At 32.4% G+C, this 13,900-nt stretch overlaps 1 protein-coding gene across 1 annotated transcript; it reads right to left on the bottom strand.

The window, feature by feature from the left end:
• Window positions 1-648: 648 nt before the first annotated feature.
• LOC134724839 (ADP-ribosylarginine hydrolase Tri1-like) lies at window positions 649-13,796 on the bottom strand. The gene is made up of 8 exons (XM_063588131.1): window positions 13,685-13,796; window positions 13,031-13,147; window positions 11,649-11,798; window positions 10,984-11,127; window positions 10,325-10,479; window positions 9,454-9,760; window positions 1,784-1,914; window positions 649-867 (listed from the first exon to the last, which is right to left on the bottom strand). Exons 1-8 carry the CDS (start codon window positions 13,706-13,708, stop codon window positions 816-818), a joined length of 1,080 nt encoding a protein of 359 aa, XP_063444201.1. The 5' UTR covers window positions 13,709-13,796; the 3' UTR covers window positions 649-815.
• Window positions 13,797-13,900: the final 104 nt, after the last annotated feature.

The following is a 13,900-nucleotide window of genomic DNA, read 5'->3' as shown; positions in this document are numbered from 1 at the left end:
GTATACACATTTAGAGACTATTTTGTATTAACAGATATACATGTACCCATATGCACGTAGGCACATATTATAAGCCAATATAAACATTACAAACTGGCAGTTGAAGCACCTGCTATTAAAATATCAAGAGACCTTGAATGAAAATAAATAACGTCATTTATAGTGAATATATAGATACAAAAGTTTCATGCTCAACATTTTCTACGGGAGACAGATTTATACATTCACTAAACACAGAATTAAAACCTATTTTCAACTACAACATTAATAACAAAGAACCATAACTCGAGAGATAAACAGCACTTATTTTTGATTATCACCTAATAATTACATAGAAGTTGTATTCAAGACAAGACAAGAACAATATAAACAGTTATGTTGAAGACCGTACTTTGACCTATAATGGAGTACTTCTATAAATTTTTACTAGGATGGAGAGTTGTCTCATTGGCACTCATACCACATCTTCGTATATCTACATATGCTTACTTTTTGGGCTTTATATATTTTTTACCTATTTAGAAAATAACACATGGTATTTCTAAGTCCAATAGAAAAGGAAGAATATTCCAGGTAGAATAAAAGAAAACACGAAAAGTAAAGGAACAGTTTTACCTTTTTAAAAAATAACACATGGTATTTCTAAGTCCAATAGAAAAGGAAGAATATTCCAGGTAGAATAAAAGAAAACACGAAAAGTAAAGGAACAGCGCTTGTGTTGCTGTCCATCATCTCAACGTAACTATGAGTCATTCTACTGAAGCTAAACCTCTTTTGATATTGAGATCAATACATTTTGTCCTTCGGATAATCCTTCATTTTCCTTTAGGTTTATCATTCCATTCCCATTTCATTAACTCAAAATATCTAAAAAAGAACAAAAAATGATCCAATTATTTTTTTTACATATAACCAAGGGAAGTTTTGAATTACATATTTTTTTTATTATTGTACAATTCAACCAATGTCTGATTTTTTTGTTGAATTTTATTTTTTGATTTACATTTTACTGTCGTATGAAAATACTTATAATATCATCGATTTAACGGATTATTTTGCGTTTAGCCACTTTGATTTTAATTATATATTTACAAAAACTGTCAATATTTAACTGACAAAAAAGTGAAGTGTCTGTTGTAAACCTATTTGATAATTTTTTTATCTATTGTGTCTGTTTGTTTTGTTTACACATCGTTGTCAATATAATGGAATTTGATGCGACTGTCATACAAATGAGAGGTTTAGCTAGCTTTAAAACCAGGTTTAATCCACCATTTCCTACATTGGAAAATGCCTATACCAAGTCAGGAATACGACAGTTGTCCATTCGCATGAGCAAGGATTTGTATAGTTTCACAAAACAAACCCTTTGTGTGATGTGTTTTATCTTTTGATTTCGCCATAATCATGATTAGGGACTTTCTGTTTTCAATTTTCCTCGGAGTTCAGAATTTTAGTGATTTAATTTTTTTTCAAATGTCTTCAACAAGTTATGTATGCTGGCTATCACTTTATTATTTTTCGTTCTACTATCAACAATCACCAATAACAAGAAAGTTAAATTAAAAGAATCTCAAGGCAAATAAATGTTGAAATAGGATTTGGTCTAACTAATAAAACATCAGATCGAACAAACTATTCTCATCATTATTTTGCCAATACTATTATTCCTGACGCATGAAGAAAACTTTAGATCATTTCTTTTCAATTTGGTCAGTGATCTTATTATGTAGAATCACTTGTTCAGTAGACATTCAAAACCATTTTTTTTAAACATATATACCTTTTAAATTCATTATCCAACCAGTCCCTGTGTAAAAGTTTTGTTACCCATGATTCTGGTAAAGCAGACATTCCAAGTTTACATCCCAAAAGACCACCTCCAACACAGGCATTGGTATCTGCATCGCCACCCTAAACATAAATTAAAAAAAATACCCAAAATGTGAATGTAATAATTCATTAATGTTCAGGGGTGGTGTTCTCGAAAGTATCCTAAGATTCGTCCTAAGACACATCTTAGACCAGTTTTAGGATGGACTTAAGAACAACTTAGGACACAAGCTATCTCAGACGAGTCTGATGTTTAGGATGAACATATCCTAAGTCGAAACTTTAAATCGTTAAAGATATTTTTTGATAAAACATTTATCAATGACGAAATTATTTAATAAAATTGTTTACGAATTTTATAATAACATGTACAGAATTAAATTCATAATTACCAATGTAATTATATAAAAAAAAAAGATTGTTATTTAAACTGGAAAACAATTTGTTTTGAAATGAAAATTAAATTTGTAGTGTTATCGTATCGTGAAACACGAAGTTCAAAGTTTAAAATCATGCACAATTTCTTTATATACGAGTTAATAACCGATGGTGCGTTTCATTTCATGTTCATTTTCACGTAAACTAATGAGCTAAAAGCGAAATCCAAACTTAATTACACTAGGATGACGATAGGATGCTCTAAAGACACCTTATTGGGTGTCTTAAAGTTAGGACGAACAATGTGATATATCATAAGTTAAGAGAGCTTCGAGAACACGACTTAGGACAAAGACTTCGAGAAAACCACCCCAGGGGTGGTGTTCTCGAAAGTATCCTAAGATTCGTCCTAAGTCATAGATAAGACCAATTTTAGGACGGACTTAAGATCAACTTAGGACACTCTTTAGTTGTGTCTCGAAGCTATCTCAGACGAATCTTATGTTAGGACGTCCTAAACATATCCTAAGTCGAAATTTTAAATCGTTAAAGATATTTGTTGATAAAACATTTATTAATGACGAAAATATTTAAAAAAATTGTTTACGAATTTTATAATAACATGTACAGAATAAATTGCATAATTACCAATGTAATTATATAAAAAAAGAATGTTATTTAAACTGGAAAACAATTTGTTTTGAAAAGAGAATTAAATTTTTAGTATAATCGTATCGTGAAACACGAAGTTCAAGTTTAAAAGCATGCACCTTTTCTTTATATACGAGTTAATAACCGATGGTGCGTTTAATTTCATGTTCATGTTCACGTAAAATTATGATCAAAAAGCGAAATCCAAACTTTATTACACTAGGATGAAGATAGGATGCTCTTAAGACACCTTGTTGGGTGTCCTAAAGTTAGGACGAAAAATGAGATATATCATAAGTTAAGAGAGCTTCGAGAACACGACTTAGGACAAAGACTTGTCATAAGATAGACTTAGGACGCGTCCTAATCCTAAGATAGCTTCGAGAACACCACCCCAGATTCATAAATAAAGAACAGACTTGAAAAAGGGGGGAAAGGGGGTTCCAATAACAGCAAAACAGCAAATTGACTTGGCTCATAACAGATAACTAGAGGCTCTAAAGAGCCCGTGTCGCTCACCTTGGTCTATGTGAATATTAAACAAAGAAAGCAGATGGATTCATGACAAAATTGTGTTTTGGTGATGGTGATGTGTTTGTACATCTTACTTTACTAAACAGTCTTGCTGCTTACAATTATCTCTATCTATAATGAACTTGGCCCAGTAGTTTCAGTGGAAAATGTTAATAAAAATTTACAAATTTTATGAAAATTGTTAAAAATTGACTATAAAGGACAATAACTCCTTAGGGGGTCAACTAACCATTTCGGTCACTTGACTTATTTGTAAATTTTACTTTGCTGAACATTATTGCTGTTTACAGTTTATCTCTATCTATAATAATATTCAAGATAATAAACAAAAACAGCAAAAAATCCTTAAAATTACAAATTCAAGGGCAGCAACCCAACAACAGGTTGTCTGATTCATCTGAAAATTTCAGGGCAGATAGATGTTGACCTGATAAACAATTTTACCCCTTGTCAGATTTGCTTTAAATGCTTTGGTTTTTGAGTTATAAGCCAAAAACTGCATTTTATCCCTATGTTCTATTTCTAGCGGTGGCGGCCATCTTGATTTGATGGCCGGGTCACCGGACACATTTTTTAAAAAGATACCCCAAAGATGATTGTGGCCAAGTTTGGATTAATTTGGCCCAGCAGTTTCTGAGGAGACGATTTTTGTAAATGATAACCAAGATTTACGCAAAATGGTTAAAAATTGACAATAAAGGGCAATAACTCCTAAAGGGGTCAACTAACCATTTTGGTCACTTGACTTATTTGTTAATCTTACTTTGCTGAACATTATTGCTGTTTACAGTTTATCTCTATCTATAATAATATTCAAGATAATGAACAAAAACAGCAAAATTTCCTTAAAATTACCAATTCAGGGACAGCAACCCAACAACTGGTTGTCCGTTTCAACTGAAAATTTAAGGGCAGATAGATTTTCACCTGATGAACAATTTTCCTAGTCAAATTTGCTCTAAATGCTTAGGTTTTTGAGTTATAAGCCAAAAACTGCATTTGACCCCTATGTTCTATTTTAAGCCGTGGCGGCCATCTAGATGTGATGGTTGGGTCACCGGACACATTTTTTAAACTAGATAGCCCAAAGATAATTGTGGATAAGTTTGGAATAGATTGGCCCAGTAGTTTCAGGGGAGAAGATTTTTGTAAAAGATAACTAAGATTTACGAAAAATGGTTTAAAATTGACTATAAAGGGCAATAACTCCTAAAGGGGTCAATTGACCATTTCGGTCACGTTGACTTATTTGTAAATCTTACTTTGCTGAACATTATTGCTGTTTACAGTTCATTTCTATCTATAATAATATTCAAGATAATAACCAAAAACAGCAAAATTTCCTTAAAATTACCAATTCAGGGGCAGCAACCCAACAACTGGTTGTCCGATTCATCTGAAAATTTCAGGGCAGATAGATGTTGACCTGATAAACAATTTTACCCCATGTCAGATTAGCTCTAAATGCTTTGGGTTTTGAATTATAAGCCAAAATCTGCATTTTACCCCTATGTTCTATTTTTAGCCATGGCGGCCATCTCGGTTGGTTGGCCGGGTCACACTTCACATTTTCTTAACTAGTTAACCCAATGATGATTGTGGCCAAGTTTGGTTTAATTTGGCCCAGTAGTTTCAGAGGAGAAGATTTTTGTAAAAGTTAACGACGACGGACGACGACGGACGACGGACGCAAAGTGATGGGAAAAGCTCACTTGGCCCTTCGGGCCAGGTGAGCTAATAAGGAATTAAAATGGACAATAACAGATAACAGTAAATGAAATATTTAAATAATTCGGTCTTTGACAAATCAGTATTTCTTATTACGGATATAATCTTTTGTAATGCATTCCATTTTCTATGATTAATTTATGTATCTAGAATGTGTTTAAATTACTACTCAATATATTATAATATTTTCTATACGCTCGTTTACGGAACGTATTATGGTAATACTGTTGTCCGTCTGTTGTCAACATGTCCGACATTAACTCAAAAACTCTTTAACCGTGTTAACCAATTTGCATTAGACTTTGGGAAATTGTTTATATCTATTGACGTGAGCTCCCTTTTTTTTTAAATTTTAGATTTTAGTTTTCTGGGTAATGGGTTTTTATTCAATAAAATTGGTGTTTTTTTCAGTTTTCTGATAATATCTCAAAAATGCTTTCACAAAGCAAGGAATTTTGGTGAATTGTTTATATCTATTAACATGAGGTCACTTTCAATTTTTATAAATTTTGTGATTTTACGTTTCCGAGTTAACGGGTTTTATTAATTTAAAAGGGGGGATTTTCCAGTTTTCAGACATTAACACAAAACGTTTTCAGCAGTTCTCATGTAACTTTGCTGAAATGTTTATATCTATTGTTGTATAAACTCCCTTTCGTTTTTTATTAATTTTAGATTTTATGTTTTTGAGTTATGGGATTTTATTCATTAAAAAAAGGTGGTATTTTCTAGTTTTCAAAAATAACTTTAAAATGCTTTCAGCAGTTCTCATGAAACGTTGGTGTATTGTTCATATATATTGACTGAAGCTCCCTTTGTTGCTAATAAAAAGAATGACCTAAAAGAGTTTGAATATTCTGACTTTTTCTAAATGACCATTCAATGAGGTGTGTGCATTTTTCTTTATAAGACTATGAGGCAAAGTGGTATATGGGGTAGAAAAATCAAAAGCACCAATTATAAGCATGCAAGTTATCAAGTATTTCGAACGAATTTTGACACTCCATAAGCTATTTATTCCACTATTTTCAAAGGCCTTATTTGAACATTTTTTTCAGCTTAGGTTTTTGATTGTACCAAGTGTACTAGTAAGTAGAATACATAATTTAGTCGTTAAACAATGGCTTGAAACGAAATAAATCTTTGTTTGTAATGAGTTATGTGCAGCTTCCGACCAAAGTACATGGTTGGAACTTTCATTGTACAATGCATTTGGTTCTGCTTTGAAAAGAATCACAGTCTATGTACCATATTATATAAACGGTTAAGTGGTTAGTCCGTAATTGAGATCCTTGTCAGATATTCCTGGCCATATGTTTTCTTTTTTGTCATATCAAGAATTGTTTTAATTTAATATGTTCGTACGGGAAACATTCACGGCTGGTAATCTACACACGGAGAACATTCCGTTCTGCAATGAAAACCGTGAGAGGATTTTCCGGTTGTGCTTGAGTGGAGCAATTGTCACCGCTTCGAAAAGTATATACGTTTCTAAATCGCAATTTTCTTATTCGACTGATCAAAATATTGAAAATCTAAGAATGCTATGCTGTGGTGAATACTTGAACGAAGAGATACATGTATCATTTACTGCTGTACGTGGAGTTAAACTCCTTAAAAAATCAGTTGCCGCACGAGAATTTGCCTAAAAAAGTGATATTTGAATTTTAAAATGGTTCTTATTACAGACCCTCAAGTTCAAATTTACTTTTTGTTCGGTCAATGGGTATGAATGTTGTTTTGGGCGGCATGTACGATGTCCGGTGTTGATCGACATCTTAATAAATCTAAAAACCTCATACTTTCATTATGACATGCGTGAGGAGATCGGTTCTGATTGGGGACATCGTGAATGCTTGAGGGGACGTGAAATCATAATATTATATCCAAACTATGAGTCTTTGAAAGTTGCCTAATTGTGGTCAGATTGTTCATGAAAAAACACATTTGTGTGCATGAACAAAATTAATGAGATAGAATTTTGAAATACATTGTGGGAAGATAGGTTTTACGAACAATAAAAGGACGAATTTTGTCAATGATTTGTTTCCAGCTACAAATATCAGCCCAGTATATATTTTTACGAAAAGAGTAAACTCCCCTTGTAATGCGTATTTAAAAAAAAAACAAATGGATCGCGAAAACACAAATTTTGATAATTGTTGGAATATTTTGATTTATACAATACATCACAAAGTTTTCTGTATATGAATAAATAGTCTAACCAATGAATTGCAAACATGTTTCCACTAAAGGCAACAGTAGTAAACCGTTGTCGAAATTCATAAATTGATTGAGAAAAAACAAATTCAGACTACCAACTAAATCTGAGGGAAACACATCAAATATAAGAGAAAAACTACGACACAACAGCAACACAAAATTAAACTTTAACACACACAGAAACGAATTACAATTTAACAATGGCCATTTTTCTGACTTGGCAAAGGACATTTTAAGAAAATTGCTGGGATGAACCCGGTTTTGTGGCATGCCAAACCTCCCGCCTCTTCGGCAATGGTAAATATATCATTTAAAGACAACATTACATGACAGGACTACAATACAAATAAATGATAGAACATATAGGACAGAGAAACACTCCAATTATAGCTAACAAAAGGAACCAGGTTTTAAAAACACTTATATGTCAGACGCGTCGTTCGTCCAAACAATGCTTACCAGTGACTCTCAGATAAAAAAAAAGTCCGAAAGCCAAGACAAGTTTATTGAGGACCAAAAGTTCCAAAAACGTTGTGCCTAATACGGCGAGGGTTTGTGCCTGGAATAAGAACATCCTTGTTATATCGAATAATTCATAATTTTACAACCAGTGATGTTTTATAAAATGACTATATAATAGATTTATTAATTTGATGTACATGATAAAATCGAAGTGGTGACTAACTACACAATAAAAACAGATACATAAAACTACCTCAACCAGCACATAAAAATTCACAGCCGAGTTAGCCAAAACCCTAAACGCACAAAGTGACGTAATATATGAATTTCTTTAACAATATCCCCAAAATAGGATAGACAGAATTCAGGATTATATTTGCAATACTGATATAACATTTATCAATAACACTGAAAATTACAATATTAATTAATATCAAATTGTGGTAGTAAACTATAATACCGATTATTTGCCCAAATCCACGAATTTGGACACATATTTGAAATTTATTGGTTAGATTTTTATTCATAAAAAGAAAACATGGTCATTTGTTGTTATTTAAAATTCTATCTCATAATTTTTATTTATGCACACAATTTTTTTTTCATAAACAATCTAACCATATTTAGGCAACTTTCTACGACTGATAGCTTGTATATAAAGATATGATTTCAAGTCCCCTCATGCATTCACGATGTCCTCAATCAGAACCGATCCCCTCACGCATGACAAATCGAAAATATGAGGTTTTTAGATTTATTAAGATGTCGATCAACACCGGACAGCGTCCACGTCGCCCAAAACGACATTCATACCCATTGACCGAATAAAAAGTAAATTTGAACTTGTAGGTCTGTTAATAGAACCATTTCAAAATCTAAATGTCACTTTTTTAGGCAAATTATCGTGGGACAACTGATTTTGTAGGAGGTCAACTACACGTACAACACTAAATGATACATATATCTCTTCGTTCAAGTATTCATCACAACATAGCATTTTCAGATTTTCAATATTTTGATTTGTCGACTAAGAAAAATGCGATTTAGAAATGTACACACCTTTTGAAGCGGTTACAATTACTCCACTCAAGCACAACCGGAAAATCCATTCACCGTTTTCATTGCAGAACCAAATGTTCTGTGTGTGTAGATTACCAGCCGTGCATTATTCTCATACAAAAAATAAGATAATTCTGAATACACATTCATAAAAAAAAGGTATTTATTACAAAGGATAATCATAAGATATACTTGAATTGTCCTGGACCTCACTTCTGTGATGGGTATATGTTAATGGAATCCTTCTCTGAATACGGGACATACATATTAGTAGTGGTAGACCCCAATGGCCAATGCTCCTCAATTTATACCGAATATTGACTGTCAAAAAAAAAAAATACAAACATTCCAATTTTCAATAACAGTTAACAGCAAATACATTATCACAATAACAGATAACAAAAAAAAACTAAAAGCCCAATAACAGCTAACAAAGAATAAGACAATAACAGCTAACAGCAAATATATTTTCAAAATAACAGATAACAAAGAATTAAATTGCTCCATAACAGCATAACAGTTAAACCCCTTGCCCCTTCTTGAAATGCAGAAACGCGCCTTTTGTCTATACAGAAAACGTTTTACCTGCAGCATGACTTTAGTGATTGCCTTCCGGAAATCGCTCTGCTTCAGTGCCCAAAATCCTGCTCCCATAGTTTTGTACGTGTAACCAATTTTCTTGGATTCATCTAGATTTAATTCCTTAATCTTTTCGCATTCTAAATTAAACAATAAGTCTTTCTTTTCTTCGTCAGTTTCTAAGCACTTCGATGCATGCTCATAAGCTTCTTGTATTACGTCTTTGACTTTAAAATGACCTTTCTTGTCTCTATGATTTCCTTGTAGCATTGTTGCTATAGCAACGGATACAGCCACTGATGATGCTTGACATCTAGAAATGACACATTATAAAGGGAATGAGGTTCTATACATCGCATATTTATATTTAAAAATAGGAATAATCCAAGGCACTGTACCACAAGCACTCGTCTCAGAATTTTTTCCCTTACATACCTTTATATATAAACACAAGGTACTTAACTCGCGATTTAGAAAACTGTCAGGTCAAACTCATATTGGGACTGATTCACAACGTTTTGAAAACTTTGTTATGTATTTTTCTAATCTGACTAACACTGACTTGAGTCACAGAATTATTAAGTTGGTCCCTGACGTAAAACATTTAGTAGGCCTCTGGAATATACAAATATTATTGTCAAGAATTTAAATAACGGCCGGGACACAGACTACTGAATTATTGACTGTATGTACAGAAATCATACTAAAGATTTTCCTCACTAATGTTTAGTGTTGTTCTTCAATTCGTGGTCTTTAATTTTTTCATTATCTGTGTAATTCATACCGGAAATAATCTTCTACCCTTTTATAAACAATATATGCAACTAAATGCGAAAGTCTTTTTATTTTCGTTTCCAGCAAATAAAAGCCACCTTACCTTGGATCATAATGCGTGGTTTTTGTAATTTCTATTGCATTCTTGACAACCTCATCCATATTCCAGTAATTATGAACACCAACAATTGAGGTTCTCATCACGGCACCATTAGATGCAACCTGTTTACCCTGGTGTTCCCAAATTGCACGAGCAGCCTAAAATGTATAAGGTGTTGTATGATTGCCAATGATACAATTGTCCATTAGCGATCATATGAAAAAATAAAGTTATTTCATCGGCACATATACTATTTTGGTGTCCTCTTCTTAGTTTCTATTTCCTGTACTATTAAGCATGATCATAGTTGTTCATTTAGTTTTTTATTTTATTGTCCGCTCTCTTTAAATTTTTTGAAGTTATAAAAAAAATATGCAGTTTGGTTAAATGTTCGTGTTTTATTGACCAAACTGCATAATTAGTACATGGGAATAAGAGCTTGGAAAGGGATACAATGCGATAAAGAAAGAGCTGGCAAACAGAAAGAAATTGCGGGGAAAACAGGGGGGGGAAATAAGTGCAAAATTCAGGTAAAAATATAATTAACAGGTTAAATGGAAATTCGCTTCTTAAAATGGTAACTATTTATTTATTTTCAAATACCTAAAAGGTGACATTTTCCTAAAAACTTAAAGAGAACTGACTTAATTTGCGCACGTTACCTCTTCTGGATCTTTAAGATAATCAGGATATGCTGTTACTTTTGCTGTTAAAGTACCTATACCCAATCCACACCAATCCTTCAGTTCTTTATATCCATATTTAACCCAATTTGTTAATTTGACTGCAAAGTCACTTAGGTCGACCTAGAAAAATAAGGGCAAAATTATACATTTCCATGAATATTTAATCAGTATATTATATTGGTTATGTATTTATTTAATTTATTTATACAGCCCCACCAGGCTTTTAAAGTTACATTGGTGGCATTCGGCTGTTATTTGCTCCATGGGCGGGTAGTTGTGTCTTTGACACATTCCCCATTTCCATTCTCAATTTTACAATTGTAACCATGGAGAACGAACTGTGAGAGTTGTTTCCTTGGCACTCATACCTTATCGTCTTATATATTTTGAGCTTTTGATTTTGCCATTTGATTAGGAACTTTTCGTTTTGAATTTTCCTCGGAGTTTGGTAATTTTTGTTGTTTAACTTCTCCTTTTACAGTATTTTACAGTGTTGTTCCTTTGTTTTCCTTCTATAGTTGATGTGATTCCCTCGGTTTGGTTTGTAGACAGAATTTGTTTTTTTCTCAATCAATTTATGACTTTTGAACGCATTTATTTGCATACAGTATCAAAGTGCAATATTTTTATTTCTTACCTACCTTACCATCACAGTCCACTAATGATCGCATGATAAGTACCATCTGGTCACTGTCATCTGTCCAATCTCCTTCTTCCCATCTAATTCTGTGGTCATCGTCTACCAGACTCTTATGACTGTATTCAAGTTTTTTAGCCACTGGTCCATAATGCTTGATTTAAAAAATAGAAAATAGTTAAATAATGTTTAAAATTTGATGGAAAGCCGCATTTATTGCGAGATTATCAACAAGTGGGATAGAGCCGGGAAACACAGATACCCCATAACGTTCAACCAAACCATGATGACATCAGTACAACTTTGGAAAAAATGTAAGATACCGAACTCCAAGGAAAATTCAAAACATAAAGTCCTTTAGCAAATGCAAAACTCAAATCCTAAACCCATAAAAAAAATAATAGAAAACAACTGTCATATTCCTGACTTTGAACTAACAGTTCAACCACGATTCATTACTATGGACAGGTAAGGCCATACAAAAGAATAGGTTTGTTTGCCTAAACGCTACCTACCCAGAAAAAAAGCTGACTACTCAAATTCTTTTATTGTCCTGATTTGAAGAAGTTTTTTTAATCAAATAGGCATGAAGACTAATAAACATCCGATACTTCAATTAAAAAAAAAAATGCCTACCTACATGTACCTACCCACTGTCTGAAGGGCATACGATACAGTTTTGATCCCGTATTTACAGTGAGATAAAAATTTCCATATAGACTATTTTTTACCTGATTAAATCAAATATGTAATAAAAAATATACCTCCACGTGCTACTTTTTGAGTAAAATGAGGTAGAAATTTTTGTATATTTGCTCAAAATTCGGATTTGTGGCCGTATTTTCCCTTTCGAAAGAAAGACATTACCTTTTCGTTTTAAAAGATTAACACAAATTGTTTTTTGTTAAGTAATTTGTAATCTCTGCATTTTATAAGTATCCTAAAAATTTATACATTTTTATTCAAAAATAACTCATATTCCTCAAATGTTAATGAATGTAGAAAGAAAAAAAAAATGTTGCATATATTATCAAATTCCAAAAAAATGCACTATTTACTTTTTCATGAAAAGTGGCCCTTATAATCTTCTCGCGTAATCAAACCAATGGCATTTTAAAAAAGAGGTGTCCATGAATTCGTTTTCAAGTTAAATAATTTTGAATGATAAAAATTAGTCGAAACTGAATCATTTCCCGGTAAGTCATAGTTTGACGTCGCGAAAATAACAATTTACGTTAGCAACGTTATTACCTCCGACGTAACTGTATCCTTAACATTGGGTAGGATTTGGGCAAACCAAAATATTTTTAACTGTGGCGTAGTATACAATATATTACCCTACATGAACATTACAGTTAGTTATCTTTATAATTGTCTGTTACTTACCTCTTTTGCTTCCTCCTTTGTTAAAAATTCGGATAGTATACCTATAGCATCTCCAATACACCCGCCATATAAAGTACCCAATATTCTATCCATAACTTCGGGAGACGGGTGTTCATGCTAAAAACAAAAGTCCGAACATGAATTAATTAAAATACCTATGAAATATGAATAAGCATAAATGTAATACTGGGTATTACATCTATGGAATAAGAAATACGTTAAGAAATATTATTATGTTCTATTGTGTGTCTGATTTCTATTGCAAGATTGAATAAAACTGATTCCATCTGAACCATTAAACAGCGATTGTTATTGAGGCAAGTTTTTATCAGAAAAGATATCTGCGGAAAATCAACTATAATTGCTTACTTTGAGTGGTTTTAATATTATCGTACAAGGCAGATGAAGGTTCGGGTAAACTGAAACATATTTTTTAAGTTGAAATTCAGATACTAGCGATTTTTTTTTTTATTTTTTTTTAATTTTTATTGAAACCATAATTTTTCAGTTCTCGACGATAGCCTGATGATCAGATCACGAGAAGACTGATTAACTAGAAACACAGCGATCGTGATCTTAGTGTACGAGATCAGACATTATACAAAATGGAAATGTACACATACATACACAACTTGTTTTATAGCGCAAACTTACATGTTTATTATCTTCGGTAGCCATTCTGAATTAATGTGTGGAATATATGAAGAACGATGAACAATATCTATAAATACACTATTGGCTTTAAGTGTGCTGTCTGGCAGATCAATACGTTTGACGGCTTCAATTTGAATCTGATTTACATTTGTAAGCATTAAATATAGATTTATACAGATTGCAGTTGATTATCATATTTTCATCATCGTCATCATT

Source organism: Mytilus trossulus, chromosome 1, assembly GCF_036588685.1.
Source record: "Mytilus trossulus isolate FHL-02 chromosome 1, PNRI_Mtr1.1.1.hap1, whole genome shotgun sequence".
In the NCBI taxonomy this organism is placed as follows: Eukaryota; Metazoa; Mollusca; class Bivalvia; order Mytilida; family Mytilidae; genus Mytilus; species Mytilus trossulus.
This window is presented reverse-complemented; position numbering and strand designations above follow the sequence as displayed.